At 31.7% G+C, this 23,108-nt stretch overlaps 1 protein-coding gene across 6 annotated transcripts in view; it reads right to left on the bottom strand.

Moving 5' to 3' along the window:
• LOC132726265 (filamin A-interacting protein 1-like) overlaps positions 1 to 23,108 on the bottom strand; it is a 70,855-nt gene that overhangs the window by 5,835 nt on the left and 41,912 nt on the right. For all 6 annotated transcript variants that reach the window (XM_060711552.1, XM_060711554.1, XM_060711555.1 and 3 more), the window contains exons 3-13: positions 21,223 to 21,406; positions 15,177 to 15,240; positions 14,674 to 14,749; positions 13,507 to 13,602; positions 13,003 to 13,146; positions 12,255 to 12,398; positions 11,360 to 11,466; positions 9,484 to 10,211; positions 6,895 to 6,999; positions 5,950 to 6,056; positions 4,527 to 5,673 (exon numbers count right to left, since the gene is read on the bottom strand). In XM_060711552.1, coding sequence (XP_060567535.1) covers positions 5,590 to 5,673; positions 5,950 to 6,056; positions 6,895 to 6,999; positions 9,484 to 10,211; positions 11,360 to 11,466; positions 12,255 to 12,398; positions 13,003 to 13,146; positions 13,507 to 13,602; positions 14,674 to 14,749; positions 15,177 to 15,240; positions 21,223 to 21,406 — 1,839 coding nt within the window. In that variant the 3' untranslated portion in view covers positions 4,527 to 5,589. The remainder of the gene's footprint in view (positions 1 to 4,526; positions 5,674 to 5,949; positions 6,057 to 6,894; positions 7,000 to 9,483; positions 10,212 to 11,359; positions 11,467 to 12,254; positions 12,399 to 13,002; positions 13,147 to 13,506; positions 13,603 to 14,673; positions 14,750 to 15,176; positions 15,241 to 21,222; positions 21,407 to 23,108) is intronic.

Consider the following 23,108-nt stretch of genomic DNA (forward strand, 5'->3'; position numbering starts at 1 on the left):
CTAGTAGCAATAAAACCCAAAGTGATAGCCTTGGGGAATGCACTTAAATGTTACAACCCACAGTGAAAGGCCTTTTAGAGGGTTGTAGTAGCAATAAAACCCACGGTGATAGTCTCGAGAAATACAGTAAAACTGTCACAACCCTCAGTGATAGGCCTTTTAGAGGGTTCTAGTATCAATAAAAACTCACGGTGATTGCCTTGGGAAATACAGTAAAGCTGACACAACGCACTGTGATAGGCCTTTTAGAGGATTCTAGTAGTAATTAAATCCACGGTGATAGCTTTGGGGAATACAGTTAAACTGTCATAACCCACGGTGATATGGCTTTTAGAGGGTTCTTGTAGCAATAAAATCCACGGTGATAGCCTTTGGGAATACAGTAAAACTGTCACAACCCACGGTGATAAGCCTTTTAGAGGGTTTTGTTAGCAATAAAACCCACGGTGATAGCCTTTGGGAATAATGTAAAGCTGATAGAACCCACGGTGATAGGCGTTTTAGTGGGTTCTATGAGCACTAAAGCTTACGGTGATAGCCTTGGGGAATACTGTTAAACTGTCACAACCTACGATGATAGGTTTTTTTAGACTGTATTTCCTGAGGACTGAACCGGACATTTCCGTTTAGAACTTCATTTACTAAAAAGGCCTATCACCGTGGGTTTGACTGTATTCCGTGAGGCTAGAACCGGTCTTCATTTTCCTTTGAGAACTTCTAAAATAGCCTTTGACCATGGGTTTGATTACCTTGACTTTATTCCATGAGGCTAGAATCTGACTTGGTTTAGAGCTATAAAAAAAGGCAAAACACCGTGGGTTTGAACAGTTAAACTGTTTCCTGAAGGTAGAAGCCGACTTGGTTTTGCGTTTAGAACTTTTAAAAATAAAGGTCTATCACCTTGGGTTTGGTGATTTTGACTGTATTCCCTAAGGCTAGAACAAGACTTTGTTTTTCGTTTAGAACTATAAGAAAGGCCTATTACTGTGGCTTTGATCAACTTGACTGTATTCCCTGAGCCTAGAACCAAAACTTGGTTTTCCGTTAAGAGCTATAAGTAAGGCCTATCATCGTCGGTTTCGTCAGCTTGATTGTTGTCCAAAAGGATAGATCCGGACTTGGTTTTCCGTTTAAAACAACTAAAAGGCCTATCACCGTGTGTTTGGTCAGCTAGACTGTATCCCTTTAGGTAGAAACCTGACTTAGTTTTCCGTCTAGATCTATTGGGCAGCATGACTTGGCTAAATCCGGACTTGTTTTTCTGTTTAGATTTATAAGAAAGGCATAAAACCGTGAGTTTGGTTAGCTTGACTGTATTTCCTGAAGCTATAACAGTTCTTGGTTTTCCGTTAAGTACTACATGTACTAAAACAGCCTTTCACCTTGGGTTATGTCAGCTTGACTGTATTCCCTGAGGCCTGAACCGGACTTGATTTTCAGTAAAGAACTACGAAAAAGGCCTATTACCGTTGGTTTGGTTAGCCTGACTTCGTTTTCCCTTTAGAACTATTAAAAAGACATTTCACAATGTGTTTGGACAGCTTGACTGTATTTCTTGATGCAAGAAATGGACTTTGTTTTCGTTTAGACCTATAAGAAAGGCCTAACCCGGTGGGTTTTGTCAGCTTGACTATTCCCTGAGGCTAGAAGCGGACTTGGTTTTCCGTTAAGAACTATAAGAAAGGCCTATTACCGTGGAATTGGTCAGCTTGACTATAGTCCCTGAGGCTACAAAGGGAATAAGTTTTCCGTTTAGAACTATTAAAAAGGCCTATCACCGTGGGTCTAGTTAGCTTGACTCTATATATTCCCTGAGGCTAGAACCAGACATGGTTATCCGTTTAGAATTACTAAAAAAACTCCTTTCAACGTGGGTTTGGTCAGTTTGACTATTCGCTGAGGCTAGAATCAGAGTTGGTTTTCAGTTTAGAACTATTCTCAAAAGGCCTATCATCGTGGGTTTGGTCAGCTTGAGTGTATTTCCTGAGGCCTGAACCGGACTTGGTTTTCCGTTTAGTACTACTAAGAAGGGCGATCACCTTGGGTTTGTTCAGGTTGGCTGTATTCTCTGAGGCTAGATCCGGATTTGGTTTTCCGTTTAGAACCATAATAAAGGCCTATCACCATGGATTTTGTCAGCTTGACTATATTCCATGAGGCTAGAACCGGACTTGGTTTTCCATATAGAACTACTGAAAATGCCTGTATATATTATTTATCCGTTTTATAGATCTCCACTATAAAAATGGTTTCAACAGTACATGTATTTATCCGTTATTGTCAGACTATTCTCCCCCTTACCAGTTCCTCACCTGACCTTTCCTTCCTGATTGTTCTCCCCCCTTTATTTATCCTATGGTATAATATGAATGCCCCAAAAAAGCCTACAAATGGTATAACAGAAATAGACAAGGGAAAAGCGTTAATTGTGAAAATTTATTCTTCACTACTATATGCAACTTGGAAAAAATATCACAGATAAGATAAATTAATGTTTAACAAATAGGAACATACAATGTAATTTATTAATACTTAATATATAAATATTTTCATCTTCTTATACTCTAAAAATACTTTAACATGACCTAAGATTTTGAATAACATTTAAAAGCAGCATGCCTTCAGATTCATGCTAATTTTTTATGAAAATTTGAAAAATTATTGAAATGTCAAATACTGTGAAGTGAACAAAGAAAGTAATTGACACATTGCAAATGCCGCTTACAAGCCACATAAATTACCAAAAAGAGGTCGCAGTTATGGCTGTTTTTGAATATTTTAACAAACTGCGTAAGCCATGCAGTAAAAATATGGTGAACATTAATCGCACATAATATATAAGTCATTACTAAATCCTTTTACTTTTCTTATAATCTCAGTACATTTTTCTCAATTTTGATTTTCTTGAAATATTTCGGCTCATCTGAAGGCATGCCATTTTAATGCAAACATGATATGTAAATTTAAATGACGGATGCCTCAAGCTGAGTCTAGTGTAGTTCATTTGTGAAGTCTGTTCTGATATTTTCAACAAAATAATGTCATTCTTAGTATGAGACGTCACTTGTATCTAATATAACCATATCTATGATCACAAAATAGAAAATTGACTTATAACCAACGTTCCCCATCATAAATATAGTCAGTAAAAAAGAAACTTAACACAGTATTGTTATAGTATTACAGCAAACTCCGCTTATAACGATATTCAGTAGTTATATCAGAGAGGCAACCAAATTGAAAACACCAGTTGGGACTGCTGCAACAACATCCTGATAAGTGTTATATCGCAATAGCCAATATCGCTATAATCAGAGTTTACTGTACTATTATCATTGTGTTTTCTTTCTCCATAAAAACCAAACACTGGTATTTGATAAAAAAAAACCTCGTAGATATTTCGCACTTTGAGCTTTCAGATTAAAACAAGAAAGTTAACTGGAAATGTAAAATCAAATGAAGAAAAAAACTTAAGGTTTATTTATTTTCTTCAACTGCTGAAACATCTCAAAATCAACTAATTTTTTTTCAATTAGGTAAAATGTATACGTTATTGGTTATAAAGATTTCTTACAGGTTACATGGCCTTATAAAATCAGTGTCTTTGAAGTAAAATCCTGTTTGCATATATTACCAAAGTCACACAAACAAATTTATTATAGAGCTAACTTCTTTTATCAGACAAAAAGCCATGTTAATCATTTATATAAGCGTCATGATTATCAAATGAAAAGCAATGTTACAAACATGCATTATCATGAAGCTATAATTAGGATGTCTCTGGCCCAAGCCTGTCCCAAGATATTGAAAAAAGAAGTTTTATTTTGTTTGTTTGTTTGCTTTGGGTTTTACGTCACATCGACACAGTATAGGTGGAGGAAGACCTCAGGTGCCCTTCCGTGCATTATTTCAGGCTGAGTAGAACCACCGACGTTCCGTAAGCTAGCTGGAAAGCTTCCTCACATGAAAGAATCCAAAGTCCCTGTCGGGATTTGAACTCACAGCGGTGAGGGGCAAGTGGTTTGAAGTCAACGACCTTAACCACTCGGCCATGGACACCCCAACATCTTTACCAGAAGTTTTATTAATTGGCTTTATTTTGCCTACAGTAATAAGCCTGGTATACATGTATATATGCACATCACAGTCATCTGATGATAATCTTTCAAACCTTGCTTATTATAATACTGTTTGCATTTTTACATTGCAATCCCGTTTTTATTTTTTTTACAAAAGTACTGTTATAAAGTCATAGCAAAGCAGGCGATTAGACATGTTATAAATATATGATATGTGAATTATATGTGAATCAGACATGACATGTTATAAATATATCATATGTGAATTATATGTGAATCAATTAAATGTATCTGACAAAAGCAACACATGTAAAAGAATTAATGAACTGTAGTAAAATGCTGAAAAATTCATATTTTTATTAAAAATTATCAATGCATCACTAGTATTTCAATTAAGAAAACTTTTTGATTCCACTATCAAAACCTGAAATGTATTAAACACTTTACCTTGACTAATGACTGACCACTTTATAATAAACCATAAATTTTGCTGTCCCATAGATGAAACATTGAGTTGATCACAATGATTACACATGACTGATTATTCTCCAATGCATTTTAAATCCTCATATGTGCTAAGCAAGTTATCTTATTCCATATGTGTATTATAAGGATATAGTGTATCATTATGTAAATTACAAAAACAATGTTTTTGTTCTGTTCTATTATAAAGATCACTTGGTAATACAGTCAAACCTGTGAACAAAGGTCATCCAAACGAGGGACCAATCATAGCCTTCATAGGCAAATGATCATTATTTTAGAGGTTGCTCTGTTCTATTCAATTAAAAAAGGTTTGTTGAAGAGTGGTCTTTATTTACAAGATGGTCTTTAATTTAGAGGTAGTCTTTCACACTGGTTTAACTATAAAGACAAGTTGTTAATTGGTAATAAATAATTATTGATAATTCAGTACAATAATCATCATATAACAGTATTAATTTTGTAATATATAGCATTCTTCAAGAAATGATTTTTTATACATTAAAGGAACTCAACTGAAGTCTAAAAACCTACAAACATAACTTTAAATTTTTACATAGATCAGCTATGGCATTTAAAAGAGAAAGACATGCAAAAAATAATTAAGAAAAACTGAAAATCGTACTTTTGAGCCATGCTTTTCAAGTTTTATGTCATTTTTCGCAAATAGAATAACCATTTTGGAAAAACGGGGTTAGCAAATAATTTGAAACTTTGGACACAAGAAATTGGTCTATACAATCATCAAATGGAATAATAATCTCAAAAAAATATTTTCCATCCTGTCATGTTAAGAAACCTCAGTGGAGTCCCTTTAAAAAGAATAGCCTAAATGTTAATGATTGTGTTAAAACTTTAAATGCATGTACATGTATTTGATATTTATTTTCAGTATGTAAGTCTAACATGTGGTGTTATCTCTATTTCAAGGTGAATGAAAGCACTATAAGAAACCCTATTTTATTCTTCTTGTCAAATTAACATGAGTGGTCCTCTATATCAGAAAAGTTGACCTCTTATCGAGGACTCATGGGTCAGCCTGGGACTCCGATCTACTTCGTTTATGTAGTGAGTGAATAATTAACCTTTGTACAGGAATATATCTCCCAGTCTGAAATAGAAAAATAACCAACATTATTTTAAGTAATTAAAAACACATGTTTTTATATCTTGCACTAATTGATAATAAAAACATACATAGACAAATAATTAATGAAATCGCTTTCAAAATAGATAAAATGTCAATCAATTTTATCAAATTCCTAAAGTTTACATCATTTTTGACAAAGACACTATCTATGGTACATGTATATACTTTTTTGTGTCAACAAACTGGATAGTATTTCAGAAAATGGTGAAAAAAATTATCTTCCATAAATCAACATACTTTAACATTGAGCACAGAGGTAAGCTCCCTTAGTTTGAAAAATTTCCCTTGATCAGAAGGTGTATACATCAGTCGCTTCCCTTTGTATGTGCCGTCTGTATCTCCAACTAAAACACAAAACATTATATATTATTTCATGACTATAATCAATGTTAATACAAGTATACAATCTCTTTGTTTCGCAAGACATTTTCAACATTCTTCACTGATTTCATTTAAAGGCCAATTATGCCTCAGAAATGCTTTCATTTTTATTTCTCAAAAGCTTTTTAATTAATTTTGGTGTTCTTTCATAGTATCCAACAGGTTTCTTATTGGCCAATAACTGGAATCCTTTGCTTTTTGGCAATAACTACAAGCAGTTATAATGAATAAATATTTTGCATGGAAATCAAAACACTACTTTATTTACATAATTTGCTACTTTTATGAAAATTATTTCACATTCATCGCTTCTTTCTTCAGGTAACAAGCATCTAACATTCTTGAAAACCATAAGGCATAATGTTTGTTTGATTGGGTTTTACATCACACTGACACAGTATATGTCTTATGGCAATGTTCCAGCTTTACTGGTGGAGGAAGACCTCAGGTGTCCTTCCATGCATTATTTAAGGCACGAAAAGGCACCTGAGTAGAACCACCGACGTTCTGTAATAAGGCATAATGTGCCTTTAAATAGTTTTGTCTCTCACAGCCTTAATCCCTGATGACACACTCGGAAATAGTCATATGTACTGTACTCATGCAACTTCCAATAAGCATCTGTTTCCAGTACATGAAATATATTGGATTGTCATGGTCCAAATGGATTTAAATAATTGGAATAAATAAGTATACATGTATTAAAATTACTGAATAATGGCAATAAACACATACAGACAATGGTAAATTTTGACAAATTTATGGATTTAATGGATGGTTTATTAAGATAAAATAACATACCAGGTTCATCCATCCGCACGCCAACATGTATGCGAGCATCATATTTTTCTGGGTTTAATTTACCCTTGAATTTAACAATGCCTGTATAGTTAATAGGTTTTGGTGCTGCAATATAAATATATGATATAATCAATCTAAATTAAGGAGAAAAAACATTTAAAGATATACTATGCTCAAATTTGAGATTAGCAAATATTGATAATTGCTACACAGCCTCATTGTATGTATAAAATAAACATAATTTGACTTTATTTAAAGTAGATTCGTTATGTTTATAACCCTACACACTAAAGTGGTCACAATATGAATATATAGTGTCATTAAAAAGCTGGCAGTTTTTTTAAGAAAGAATAAACTTTACTTGACCCATAATATGGAATGCAGCTTCCTGTACATAATGTATTCATTCTTTTATTCAAATAAGACATATCGCCCATTCTCAATAAAATAAAGCATTTGAGGTTGGAAAATATTAAAAATTTGATGTTGTCATTGTGTCATTTTTTATCGCTGAAGTAAAAGTATAGGGTATTTTGCAAGTTTGCCAGAAATATTTTCAACAAGAAACTATAATATAACAGGATGGCATTTATTTCGGTAATGACACTGTATTTCCTTGGTAACGTAGATTTCAGATCTAATAATGTAACATATTGGCTGCATATAAATAACAAATGTCTGTAAAATATATCAAAATCTGTAAATTCTCTATCTAGAGGGACTTTCTAACCCAGGAAAATTCAAGGAAGTTAGGTACCTTGCTAATTTTCAGTTAATTTCTTTAAAGTTAAATATTCGTAGAAAGCAAAAAGAGTCAATTTTGGAAATGATTATTTTATGTCTTCATTCAAAGGATATATATCATTATATAATATATGAGAGGTTGAATGCATACACAAATGTTGTATTTAGAACATTTTTTCAAAACATTCAAATTTCCACTTTCTTCATATTTGGAAAATTTATTGCTAAGCAGTTCTATATTTATCCCCATACAACATGTCACGTATGTTTCATTTTATTCAAATACAAGTAAAGGTCACAAAAACAATTTTATTTTTTGTAAAATAATTTATATTTTTGGATATGATTTTAACCTTATTATACATAGAATGAAATACGGCCAGTAAGCTCTTTGCATCAATGAATTAGTTGTTGTTGAGAACTTCAAGCTTTAACATTCCTGCTGGTACATCAACATATTATGTAAATATCTTTCCTTTGCAAAAACACTTTTGTATCTTTTTACATTTAATACAAGGTTACCGTTACAAACAGGCATGCTTATCCCAACTTTACCTTTAATTTTCAAAAATTGTGGAATTTTAAGTTGGAGTAACGTATGTTTCACACTGGCTCATTTATGAACTTTATCACAGAATTGAAACTTACATGTAAAATTGACTTTTTTATTTAGGAATCAAATGTACATCATTCTATTGTCATATAAATGCGATTTTATGTTTTTATATTTGCATGTGAAAACAATATAAAATCTGTTTGATAAAAGTAACGTTTGTTTCACTGTGGTTATTTAAACAAGTTAAAACTCGACCAAAGTTAATAAAATTTACTTACTTATGTAAAATTGAAGTTAATGTTACTATTATATGTGCTTTCTGACTTCAATTTCCCTTTTGATAAAATTACTTTAAAAAGTTGGTAACGTATGTTTCATTTTTACATTGAAAGTGAGTTGAAAAATGACGCAAGAGCGTATAACATATATATCGGAGTTACACATATGTTAATTTTATTTCTTGTTTGGAGTCTTCCTTGAACGGATCAGCTCTTAAACAATGGTAACGTATGTTTCTTTTTAAAATGCTGTTGAAAAGATTTGAATAAAAAATGAAAATTTCCAAAAACAGAATGATATTTGAGAGGCTGCAAGCTTATTTTTGCTTATAATTATATAGTTGCTGTATTATTAAGCATGCATCGGTTCAATTATGTAATTTCTGTTTCGCTTCTAATTGTTTAAGGTTTAATGTCACTATTTATTTGTATGCATTTGGCGACATTTGATTGTCCATTATATCAATGAGGTTTTTAAGAGTCAAATATATTTTTTACTAATAATCAAAGTGCATATACACACAGCAATGACTAATTGCACATGTTTCGTTTATTCTGGAACTTATTTTACTGAAACACAATTTCAAAGTTGAAAATTCTAGGTGGCGACAGTAACGTATGTTACATTTTAGGGCATTAATGGTACTTGTAAACGAAAAATTCCAGATAAAAATGTAAAACTGAGAGGGTACCTATTAGACAAAGTGGCAGCCACCTTTCTAACGACATTTTGACCTCAAGAAAAATCTTCTTACAAGAGCTATCCAGTGGAACATCAAATGCTGTGTTTTATTGAGAATGAGCGATATTCAGTAAGAATTTCATGGATTTCAATAGTTTTCTGTGTTTAAAAAAATTTTACTCATGGATGAGCATACATGTAGTAGTCATATATAAATTATTTTTAAACTTAATAGCGGAAATAATATAATTATGAATTTATTGAATAAAATCACTGTTTTTTAAACATATTCCCTTCATATTTCAAATAGATATTTGGAAACAAACTACCTTTTCTTTTGCTATATCTGGGAGGTTTCTGTGGAACACTAATAAGGACTCTATCACCAACATTTATAATATCCGCAAGAGCTTGATCTTTTTCACGGGAACTGAAACCTTTAAGTTCATACTCCTGTTCCGATGTCATTTCCTCTTCGAAATCCGACTCGGAAGAAAACACTGAGTCTGCATCACTAGGCAATGGTCCTTTCTCGTGACACGATTTATCACGAGGAGATATGCAGTCTCTTTCGCTATCTTTTTCCGTTCCTATACTATAGTCTAATGAGGGTTTAAGTTTTGTATTCCCTTGTTTTTCTGACTTATAAGTTGTACTGCTTCTAGGTGTTTGAATTAACTCCACCTCGAAACTTTGCGTTTTTCTTGGAAGCGGTTTTGTGTAAACTTTATGGGCCTCTTTGTAGGAAGTGGTTCTGTGAACTTGAGAAGCGTTTCTCTTCACAGGTTGAGGCATAGCTGAAACTGGCCTTTTTCTTTTATCTGGCATCTCTATAGTCTGGTTTAGAAATCTTTTGTTGCTACATGAATGAGATCTGTTACCATGGGAACCATTTTGTTGGTTTCCATTGTGATCTGACTCCATACCATATGGATGATTATTGACATCAAGCTCCCTGTGGGTGGGGATTGGGTAACAACTTTGTGGTCTAGGAGGTGGGGCTGAAGATGACCGAAAATCCATTTCTTTGGAAGAACTTAGAGTGGAACCACTAGATCTGAAAAAGATTTTATTTTGTAATGATTTCTAAATCAACTTTACAATTTTCATAAATTTATTTATAGTTAATAAAAAACATCTTTTTTCTAATTCAGATCAAACAAAAATATTTGTAAATTTTCTTTGAAAAAAATCTTCTTTTAAAATAACACTCTTGCTGGAGACAACTACAGTATGTTTCATTTTAGGTTTACTGAATTTGAAAATGTAAAGAAATACAATTTATATCCTCCACATGTTTTTTAAAACTATTGGCAGTTTTTTATTCTGTAAATTTAATCAAAGTTTGTCTTTTGCTCTCCATAAAATGATAAAAGAAAGGGAAGTAAATGTGTGTTATCAAAACATTAAATAGCTTTTGAAGTTATCTCCCTTTAGTTACCATAAAATACTTATATGATACAGTTTAACATAACACAGTCTCTGTCATATATAACTAATTATTTAACGAAACTAAATATATTTTTTTTTATTGAGAATAACAAACAGGATTGTTTGCTGGTTTGTTTTGGGTTCTTTTTTTGCTGATTATTATAAACACATCATTCTTTTTTATCATATCTCAAGGGTTGATCCATCTTTAAGCCAGCTTTCCTGTATAACTAACCAGTATTTACCAAATTTTTCTACCTATCCCCCACAATATCTGAATCAGCAGTGAGAGACAAAATGCTCGTTAGATCCAATGTGCAAGGTCTATTGTCATAGACAAATCATGCCTCACACCAGAATCGAACCAGCTACCTTTGTTACATAGAAACAATTATCCTTTACCATTTACATGTACAACTCACTCAAATTTAACTGAGGGCAAAATGATATAAGTATTTGAAATCAAGTATCATTTACATAAAAAATAATCTTTCAATAAAACAACCATGTGAAAACACAAGTTTTTTTGAAAGATACTTTTCCTCATTCATTTGTGAAAGACATTCCAACTAAATTAGCATAATGCTTATAAAACAACAAACAAATCACATGCTTTTTTGGGGGGCAAACTCAGTAATAATTTCATTTTTTAAATTTATTATTTCCAAACTATATAATACAGTCATTCAAACAAAAAGAAATTATTAATCTAAATGTAATCCGCCACTGTCCGCTTAAACCAATGAGATTGTAGCTTAAACAATATCCAATTACCTGGCAGATATAGTCCTAGGGCGTCCATCACTGAGCCTGTCAATTAAATGCTGTATCCGTTGTATATGATCATTGTCTAAATTATCATTTAAAACACCTATAATCTCCTGAAATAACAAATAATACAAGGGGGCACAATATTTGACAAAATGTGTAACAGAGTTACGTAACTTGACCAAGAATACAAGATGCATGTGTAAAGATTGTAAGCAACAAAAATATAACATTTAACAATAGTCAACTATTTTGTTGATTAAAAAGTGAAAAGTAACTTGTTATTAAAAGTAATTCATTACAGTCAAACCTGTGTTAAAAACCACCTCTGAATAAACATCAACTTGCATATAAAGGCTGTATTTCAACAACCCTTGATAAAATAGAACGAAGTAACCTCTAGATAAAGGGACCACTTGTCTATAGAGGCCATATGTTCGGCCTCTCTTTTGGATGGCCTTGTTTTTCAGGTTTGACTGTATAACAATGTGAAACCAACAACACTCCGCTTTCAGGAAGATATTACAAATAAGGTACTTTTTGCTCAAAATCAATTTTTTTTCCTTCGAATTATGAATACGCACAAATTATTTTTTTTAGCTAAAAATCACTTTATCTATGAATTAGAACTACATTCTTAAATTTAAATGTGTTTTTTTCCTATAACATATTATACTGGTAAATAGAATTTGACATGAGTTGTCATTTATCACAGAGACTCCTATTTAAAGGTGATTTAAAGAAAACATTAAAGAGCAAGACCTAGTATGAGGTGAAATTTATACCCGAGGCGACTACTGGTATCGACCGTGTTAACAATCCTATTATAGTAATAAACATACAACAGAATATACCAGATTAGACTGCATGCAACGAAATGATCATATAAAAATAATGTTACCTTGGATAAGTCTAAAGCTTTAGTTTTTTGTGTGACAAGGTAATCCTTGCCGTACATGAGCTGTTTCAGGGATTGAACCTCACACTGTGATAATTGTAGCTCTTCCTTCAATCCCTCTGTACGGGATATTTCTTGCTCTGTGTGCTGTTTGAACAAAACAAAATGAACATATACATAAAAAGTGAAAGAAAATTCTAGAAGCGGAAAATCACACAAGTGCAAGGAAAACAAACAAGTAGTTGACAATTGCAGACATGGTTTTCTTTAGTCCATTAATGAGAGATAATGTTATCTTCTTTATAACATAAAAAGGTACCATATCAATTCATTGAAGGAAAAGTGATCATATTTCAGTATAACAAATTAAATAGTCTGTATTACTAAGGTGTCTGCCACTTATCACAGAGGTTGTACATCCATGCCCAAGGTTACATTCGGGTCATGGCTGACATCAATAACTGTTAAATTTTTTTTCAATATACGTGATATGAAAGTAACAAATATTAACTGTAAGAACTTGCCTTACAATTAAGCTAAATCCAGTATTTTTAAACTAATGGAGAATTATAATTCAGGATTTTTTTAATTTGTTTTTGGTAGGGTTTTACGTCAAACCAACACAGTATAGGTCATATGGTGACTTTCCAGCTTTACAGGAGGAGGAACGTATCTTAGGTGCCCTACCATGCATATTATTCCAGGCAGGAACATTTAGGTCAAATAACAAAATAATCCATTTTAGACATACCCTGAGTTTATCCTTATATTCACGTACACCTTTCCTTGCTGCAGTAAGTAAGGCATTTTTCTCCTCTATCTGCCTCTTGTGGTCTTGTATTTCCTCTTCTTTTTCCTTTATCGTATCTTTTAATCGTGGAATAGTCTCTAAATTCTGTGAAATACCATATTAATTACAGTCAAAGTAAGTTGGTATCTCCAAAACTACTGTAAGGAATGGATTGAAATTTCACACTCTGAGATCATTAAGGAGGTAACTGTCCAAGGTCCATAACTGTAACATGGAGTTTAACAGAATTATGGACCTTTTTAAACATTCTGAAAATTCTAAATAATCAAGGCTTTTATAAAGCACTAAAAATAGGTGAGCATGCTGGTCCTACCAACATCTCTTGATTTTTGCTAAGAGTTGATAATTTTTATTGTTAATTACAATGGTCACAGAAAACCAGATAATCATACAAAGAAATAAAAAAAAGTGAATAATTTAATCAAATAATGTTAAAATTTTTACCTTTTCTATATTTTCATTTTTCATGATTTCATATCTAACTTGAATCTTCATGTCCTCCATCTTGTCTTCTAGTTCTTTGATACGACTGTTTGCAGTCTAAACAAATAAACAATGACATTAAAGTTTATAATACTTGACCTACTAAATTTGTGTAACACAATTTCCCAGTTTTGAATTTCAAGCTGTCCATTTGAAATTTAAGGGATCTCAATTTAAATACACAAAAATGATCTACAAACGTTATACAGAGCCTAATATTGGTTTATACCTACCGTAATTTATATTAGTTTGATTGTGTAGGAAGCTTTATAAAGCTAATAGACACACTTTCGAATCCTGGAACCAACCAGTGAGTACTATACAATGAGTGTAAAGTTTCTTGCTCAAAAAAACAATCACTTGCCCCTGACAGGGTTTGAACCCATGCTGCTAGCGATCATTAGATAATACTAGTCTGATGTGTTAATCACTCGACCATGCCAACACATTAGAGCCTTGTTGGACTGCACAGGTGTGCTTACTCTATACTGCATAGTTTTAAAGGAACTCCACTGAGGTCCAAAAGCCTAGAAACATAAATTTTGATTTTTTTCATCGACCAAATGGGGCATTTTAAACAGAGAGATAAGCAAAAGATAATTAAGAAATATATAGAGTAATAAATTGAAAATCGGATTTGTGTTCTATTTCAGCCCGATTTGAGTGAAAAGCGTTGCAAAGCTTTTCAATTTTGGGTGATTTTTCACACCTTGAATAACTATTCTGGAAAAACCAATTGAGCAAATGGTCTGAAGTTATTGGTCTAGACTACATCAAATGGAAAATTAATCTTGAAATTTATTCCCAGTCCCATCATATGGAATGTGGATCCGAGTACCTTTAAATGTTTGTTATCTTTAAACCATTATCAAATATGTATGACATTCTGCATGTAAAGTGGAATTATATTAAATTTACATATGTACATGTTTAGATTTTAAAATGTTATGACAATCTTTTTATTTTATTTTATAGAAGTATTATGCAAACTGTTGGGACAGGCTTAGTATAATGCTCATCTTCATTATTCTGTAAAATGATATTTTAGTAATATATCTTTGTTTTGGTCAATAAAATTTTGTACAAAGCAAAGATGTATTATCACAGTGAAAAGATGTAAATGATTACCTCTAATTGTCTATTACAATCATCTATATCCTTGTTCAATCTTTTTATTTCACTGTCTCTCACCCTCACTTGTTGTCTGAAAAAAAAATATACATGTGTTAACAGGTATAATTTTAACATAATAACATAGGAATTACACATTTTGATAAAATTTAGTTTTCGGAAAATTTGTTTTAGTCAGAATTAAATATAATTATGTAATAATTCTGACAAAAAAACAAGGTTATACCACAAAATTTCATATAGAATGATCTTAATTAAGATTAAAAATCTTGCATTCATTTCAGCAAAAGGGGTAGTCTCAATATTTCTAATGCAAGACCAACGATTTTAGAAAGTGATACATATGTATAACATAGATGTCAATCTTTATGAAGGGCCACCATTGTTTATATAATAAAAATCCCCGATGCACCATGAATTTGTTGGGCTACTACAAGAGAATTGATAATCTAGCAACAAAAAATCATTTTGATGAAAGATTAAAAACAAGCACAACTTACATGGTAGATTCTAGATTTTGTTTTGTTGTTTCCAGAATTAATTCAGCTTTTTCAACTTCCGAAGCTGAAAAATTAAATATAAAATTTTTCAATACCTTACACTAATTAATAGCTTTAGCTTAAATTTATGTTTACTTGTAATCACTGAATATATAACAAAGCACACTAATATTCTGAAAATCTGAAGAAAAAAATCCATTTCAAAACAACAAAATATTAACAAGAAAATTTATACAATTTAACAAATGCAATTTATATAATTTAGCAATCTAACTCAAATTCCAACAAAAATCAAGCACATCCACCTTTTCTGGCATCCATCTTGTTTATAAATATAAAGCACAGAATAGATTCTAAAGTTTTCTCCTAAAGTCAAAATATTTTCACTAAACTTTGGATAATTTCCATAAACAATCCATTTAAGCTGTAGTAGCTAGGCTAACAATAATTGCCCATAATTAAAATAAAAAGTTGTGCGAGATAAGAGCTGTTTAACAGCAATCTGGAATGTTTGTCAACACTTGAAAATATAAATTCTTCCCACAATAAATCATTTCTAAAAGTTTTATTATTAAAAAAAAAAAGAGAGAAGATTTCACTGGTTGAAAATTTATTCACACTTCAAACACAAGGTGAAAGGATATATATTTCAGTTAAAGCTATTGAAATTATTTCATCAAATATATGAGCCGTGTCACGACAAAACCAACATAATGCGTTTGCGACCAGTATGGATCCAGACCAGCCTGCTCATCTGCGCAGTCTGATCAGGATCCATGCTGTTTGCTATCAGTTTCTCTACTTGTTATAGGGTTTGTAAGTGAACAGCATGGATCCTGATCAGACTGCGAGGATGCGCAGGCTGGTCTGGATCCATGCTGGTCGCAAACGCACAATGCTGGTTTTGTCGTGACGTGGCTCATATGTCTTTGAAACTTTAGGAGAATCACATTATCCTGTTAGTCACGGTGTAAATCCGTATTTAATTGATGTAGAATTTTAAACTAATATGTTACAGGTACAAAACAGAATATACCTTAATTAATTCATGCCCTATTCAATGTTATTTCTAAATTTGTTTACATTGATTTATTATGATACTAGGCTTATCAAGTTAATGCGGGCTGATCAGAATAATTATACAGACTTTTGCTGAAACTTCTATTTTATATATCAAAGGATTCTCAAACTTTGGCGGGCCAGTACGTGTTCCCTTGAAATAATGCACGAAGGGGCAGGCAATCCGTGGTCTTCCTCCACCAATAAAGCCAGAAATTTGTAAAATATACCTGTGCAATATGAAACCTTATAAAAAGCATTACTAGTACTCCAGAGCACTTCAATATTTTCTGATATATATTGTAACAATCAGTTATATATTTAAATGTTTTCTAATAGATAAAATTCCACATAGTTTTGTCTACTGAGTGATGTCAAGTCACCTAGACAGTTTGAAGTATTTTATGATATCATTGCCTGTGTTCAACAAACAACACACTGAGCAAAACAAACGCGTGTATTTTCAACATTTTTATGAGCAACTAGGAAAGGCATGAAACGTGGGCCGCATAGAAGTTTTGCATTTGGTAATGATATTCTGCTAAGGCAACTTTTAAAATTTTGAAAAATGTTGCATATATATAGTGAATGAAAAGGTGAACAGTCTTTAAGTGGTTTATTAAAAATTTTAAAGACGTGCCTACGAAACATTGTGTTTGACGATATGGGTCCTGGATGGAATTTACTGTTCCAAATTATAAAAGCTACGGGGTAGATCATAACAGTAAGTCAGCTGGTTCTATAGGGTTCTGGCCTGCCCAGTCCACACACCTTCTCATAATTTATGTCTGATTTAAATTTACTGTTTGATGCCGAGTTGTATTTTTTTTATATTGAAACCCCTTTAAAATTACAACGGATAGGGATAGCTCAAATTAACCCATTACTTCATGAACTTCTTGGTTGGGGGGCCGCGCCGAAAAAGTGGTCACTTTTTTTAACAACATTTCTCAAACGAAAACAAGTGTTGGGGGCCTAAATAAGGCATTTTTTCACCATTTGAGACAAAAAAAAGGGGGGGGGCTGAAAAATGGCGTTAAAAGGCGTGTATATGAAGTAATGGTTTAACAGAAAATGATGAAAAATTACTTGAAATTACCCTAAATCTGGGCGTTTTTTCCATGTTTAACATGGGCCTGTCATATAAATTTGAAGAAAAATTGTTGTTTTTAGATTTTTTTATTTTTTTTCAATTAACCCATTACTTCATGAGCATTTTTGTGAAAAATGGCTGTTTTCATTGAAAAGTCTCCCGTTACAAGTTCATGAATTGCTATAATACTATAAAAACTGCTTCAACACTAATCAAACTTGGCACAATTGTTGACTGGACCATTGCCCTTGCAACAACATGCTCAGGCTTAAATTTTCTGTTACCATGGCAACGAGGGGACATCTCAAAATTGGCCAAAAATCACTATTTTGACGTTGATTTTTTTTCCATCATAAATTGATTTCAAAGTGCTGCAACTTCTCAAATGGATTGAGATAGAGTCAAATGCTTTTCAGTGTTGGTTACAGCCGTTACCTTATGATTAATCTGAGGTCATTTATAGCCTCTCACAAGTCCAAAAATTTTTTGGCGATGAGGGGGACTCCGCCCCCCTTCAAACCCCCCAAACAGAAGGGGGCACATTCCCCTTCTGGCAACCCCCTGATGTATCTTTTGGTTGGGGGGCCGCGCCGAAAAAGTGGTCACTTTTTTTAACAACATTTCTCAAACGAAAACAAGTGTTGGGGGCCTAAATAAGGCATTTTTTCACCATTTGAGACAACAAAAAGGGGGGGGGGGGTGAAAAAGGCGTTAAAAGGCGTGTATATGAAGTAATGGGTTAAAATTGAAAATCCATTACAAAAACACATCAGGATATTAAGAGTTAACAAACATACATTAATTCAGAAGAAATCTGCCCTATGTAAAAAATACTAAATTTGATCTCTATCTCAAAAGCATAGAAGACATTAATATGAAGGGGGGAAAAAATCAATCTCTTATTATAATAGGAAATTTATGTTTTCTTTAATAATATCTGTTTACACTGGTAAGGTCTCAAAACTCTAAATGTTAAATATAAACTCTATAAATACCAGTATGCAGGTAATGTATTTCCAATTGGTTTCAATTGATATGTATAAATTATGATATTTGAGATACTTCTGATTTCTTTAGACCTCCAACTGTTTGATTGGGTGAAAGGATTAAAGATAAAATGAAGGCAAAAAAATAAATTTTTGTTCTCCATTTGAAAGGTGAATTGAAGATAATATAGATGTACTATTGGCACCCATAGTTCATAATTATTATAATCATAAAATGATAAAGCTTTCATCTCAAATAACCTGATTCACAATTATATCTTTAAAAGGTAAAAAATAATATTCAAAACCTATAAAAAATAAAAAATTTCCACTTATATAAATTACTTATTATGGCTCCCACAAAAAATTCACTTTCAGGGGCTGATAACTCAAATAGTAGGATTCATCATTGTAACCCCTTAATATTTTTTGATGACCCCGACCCCTTAATATATTTTTGGTGAGCCGTTAATATTTTTTTAAATCAATTTGTTTTAGTAATGATACTCTTTATTCATGCAAAGATTAAAAAAATTCTCTGCATTAGTTTAAAGTTTCCTTCTTTAATTGCCATTGTAAAAAATTACATTATTAAACTCCTTGAATGGTAGAGAAGCAAACATTTTCTCAAGAGAAGTCTCATTTTCATTGTGTTTTAAGTCTGGGATAGTGACTACTGTGAACCAGCTGATTTATAACTTCTCATCAAATGGTCATGAGAATGCAAGGTTTCAGTCATGATTTATATCAGCACAAAAGGGAGGTGCAAGTGATTAGAAGTTGTAGACATAAACTGCTCTGCCACTGTGAGACCACCTCAAACATATTATTACCAACATAAAATAATCACAATAGACAGCTTTGTTTTGAACATAAGTAATTTCTACACCTATTATTTGACTGAAATGTTTATTTCTGCCTATTTTTAAACTATGGCAGATAATAAATTCTAAACCTTATAATTTGATTTAATTTTTTTTTATTTCTACCTAAAACTTGGTCACTTATGGCAGGTAGAAGTACATAAGTACTCGATACAAACATTTAAATAATTATTTCTACCCTAGATAAATTTAAATATAAATATATTTATCTTATACTTCTATATCGGAGTTATTAGGCCAATTAAATAATAAATCAGAGTTATTACCAATTAAATCAATGTGAAATACTTGTTACTGATTGAAATGAGCTTGTAATTTCAGAAAAAAATATGTTATTAACCATAAAGGTTCAAATTAAATTATATATAAAAATTTGTTTTCCTGACATTGAAACATGACAGTAATCCGACCGATTATGTATTCTATGTATATGTAATCTTGAATCAAGGTCAAAGTAAATGTAGATTAAAGACAGGTTTGTGTCAATATTCAAGGTAAAAATGGCAATAATTTTGTCAAAATCAATTCTTACACTCAATCAAAGTTTATACAACCTAGATAAAAGGTAAATGGTGACCAAATATTCGCACAAATTGGTAACACTGAAATACATTCTTTAAAATTGAATATTGAAATTAATATGATTTTTTTTATCAATGAAGTATTTTTTTTTTTTTAATAAAATAAAAATTTAGGACAATGTTGAAGCATTAAAATATTCTGAATAAAATGACTAAGCTACAACTAGTATACTGGTGTAATGTATGTAATGTTAGGTTTTTATTAAAAAAATTTTTTAAAGTTTGTTTAATTTAAGTGCTATAAAATTCATATATGAATTATAGACACTTTTTGACCTGTCTGTAAATGACTGAGCAATTTCATTATAGAAGTCCTTAAATTATAATAACATTAAGGTTGACTATAAAGGTTAACAATATTGGGACCAAAATCATTAAAAGACAAATTGTCATTCAAATTCTATAAGTTAGGTTAATTCAGTTGAGGTTTATTGACATGACAGGACTGGAAATAGAGTTATGGGCCTTGAATAGTGACCTCCAATTATGATACTGGAGTATTAAGTGAATACCTTCAGCAGTGCAAAACTTAACCGAGAATTTTCTATGTTTAAAAGGGCCATAAGTCTGTCAAAATCCATACTAGAGTTATAAACCTTGGATAGTGACCTCCAGTTATGATATCAAAGACTTGTTTAAAGGCTCAAGTGAATACCCTCAGTAGTTTTGAAGACTGAAATTGCATGCAAAACTTTGACCAAGAAGGGGCCATTATTCTGTCAAAATCCATGCTAGAGTTATGGGCCTTGTACAGTGACCTTCTATTATGCTTTTAAGTAAGTGTGTGAAGTTACAAGCAAATTTCATTAGTGGTTGATGAGATATGATGCTGCATGCAAAACATTAACCAAAGTGTTACGCTGACCTCAATGCCAGTGCTGGAGTTAGGATAACCCTTCTATTCTCCAAATAATGGAAACCATTTTAAAGCTTTTAAACTCAAATTGGTCTAATATTAGATTTCAATTTAATTCTGAGTATATGTCTTTTTTATTTTAAGTGCCTGAGTTGATTATATAAGATTTTCAATTTTTATGTTTTTAGGCTTAAATCTGACCACTTTCTCTAATTTCTTTAATTTTTTTTTAATGTGAAACATTTGTACACAAACCTCTAATTTCTAATTCTTCTTTAATGATAAGCATGTGTACACAAACCTCTAATTTCTAATTCTTCTTTAATGATAAGCATGTGTACACAAACCTCGGATTTTTAAATTTTTAATTCTTCTTTAATGTTAAGCATGTGTACACAAACCTTGGATTTCTAATTCTTCTTTAATGATAAGCATGTGTACACAAACCTCTAATTTCTAATTCTTCTTTAATGTTAAGCATGTGTACACAAACCTCGGATTTCTAATTCTTCTTAAATGTTAAACAATGTGTACACAAACCTCGGATTTCTAATTCTTCTTTAATGTTAAACAATGTGTACACAAACCTCTGATTTCTAAATTTCTGATTCTATCATCTTTATAACGTATATCAGACTGCATCTTCTCTATGTGTTCTATCTTTTTCTTGTTATCAATCTGAAGTCTGTCCAGGGCCTCATTTGTCTTCATCAGGTTTTTGGTGGCATCACTCTGCCCCGCCATGAGCTCTTGTAATCGTTTTTTAAGTATCTGTAATAGATTTATTCTATATATGATTAAAAACTTGCAAAAGATAGAGTATGATGTGATAACTTTATAGAACTGCCAGTAGGAAATTGTTTGCTGGTATTAAAACAACTGGTTTATTGTTTTATCATACAATTTCAAGTTACTAATTTATCCATAAAATGTGCCAACATGACAATCTATTTGTATAACTTTATGTTGGCTACAGACATGTACATAATTATATAAATCTTAATATAGTGTAGTCAAAGATATAAAATTGAGATTAATTCTTTGACAAAAAAATAAAAAAGAACAATTTGATTACCTCCCTTCAGTCTGGACAAAAAAGAAAAACAATTCAAAATTACAACTTGTCTGAATAAACAAAACTCAGACCATATAATTGTTTATAATATTATGAAGATTTCAATTTTCATACGGAGCATTAATTTTGCAAACAACTATATACAACTTATGTAATAAGCACAAAAAATAAATAACAAACCTTTGCAAATTACCAAAATATTCCAAACATTGCAAGAAAACAAAATAATTATTTCAATTTATCAATTTTAGATGACGAAACCTACAGCGCTGAAAACAACATAACATGGAACTTGATTTTGTTCAAGTATGACACAAGGACTTTCAATGTTTGCCGTACACAAAATTATATAAAAAAAACTTTCACCGAGTTTGATATTTTAAGGGGAAAGGCAATCCATTAAGACACTTGAACATTTACAAGACTTTACATTAAAATTTGAAATAAAAGTTTTGATAAGGAGCAATAATTTATCATATAATTAGTCATATTTGAAGTATTAGATCACTTGTAACCTGCCAAACTTAACATTACACACTTAAAAGCAATGTCAGGTGCATACATATTGTGATAGCATATCCATGTGAAATCTTCCTTCACATGTTTCATGTAAGTTTAAAACATAAAGGTATGATTTTTGTTTTTATTTGTTCAATTTCGATAATAATTGATCAACACAATTAAAGATGAAAAATTATCATAAGAACAATACAAACAAAATTAATGAGGAATACAAGCAAGTAAAATATTATCTTTCTTGAACAGACACAATAAAACCCAGTTATATGTCATTTCAAATTATATTGTTTTTTTTTGTTGCCATTGCTGTTATGAGATTTCTGGGTTCCAAGATCTTGTACACATAAACAAATGATGTAAGGCAATGTCAGCCAGCAATATAACAAGAGCTTAGTAATTACAGAACGTGATGTGAAAGAAAAATTACAAAGTTTCAAAGCGGACACGACCACCACCTTCTATATTTATTTGGCATAAAAAATGACAAAGTTTGAACCCCCACAGTGACCTTGACCTTAGTCATAGAAACCCAAGTCTTGTTCGTGACACACCATAAATCTATGGTAAATTCATATGTGTAAGAAAAGTTACAATCCTTTCATGTGTACCGAAGTTTCAGAGGGGACACATAATGTTACAACCACCTTCTATATGTATTATTTATATAACATAAAAAATGACAAAGTTTGAACCACCACAGTGACCTTAACCTTAGTCGTAGGAACCCGAGTCTTGTTTTCGATACACCATACATCTATGGTTATTTCATATATGAAAGAAAAAGTAAAATCCTTTCATGCATACTGAATGTTCAGAGCGGACACGACAACCACTGTCTATATGTATAAAGCTGGACTGACTGACAGATTGACAGAAACA

Source organism: Ruditapes philippinarum, unplaced genomic scaffold (genome assembly GCF_026571515.1).
Source record: "Ruditapes philippinarum isolate M1 unplaced genomic scaffold, ASM2657151v2 ctg4298_1_1_1_1, whole genome shotgun sequence".
Classification (NCBI taxonomy): Eukaryota; Metazoa; Mollusca; class Bivalvia; order Venerida; family Veneridae; genus Ruditapes; species Ruditapes philippinarum.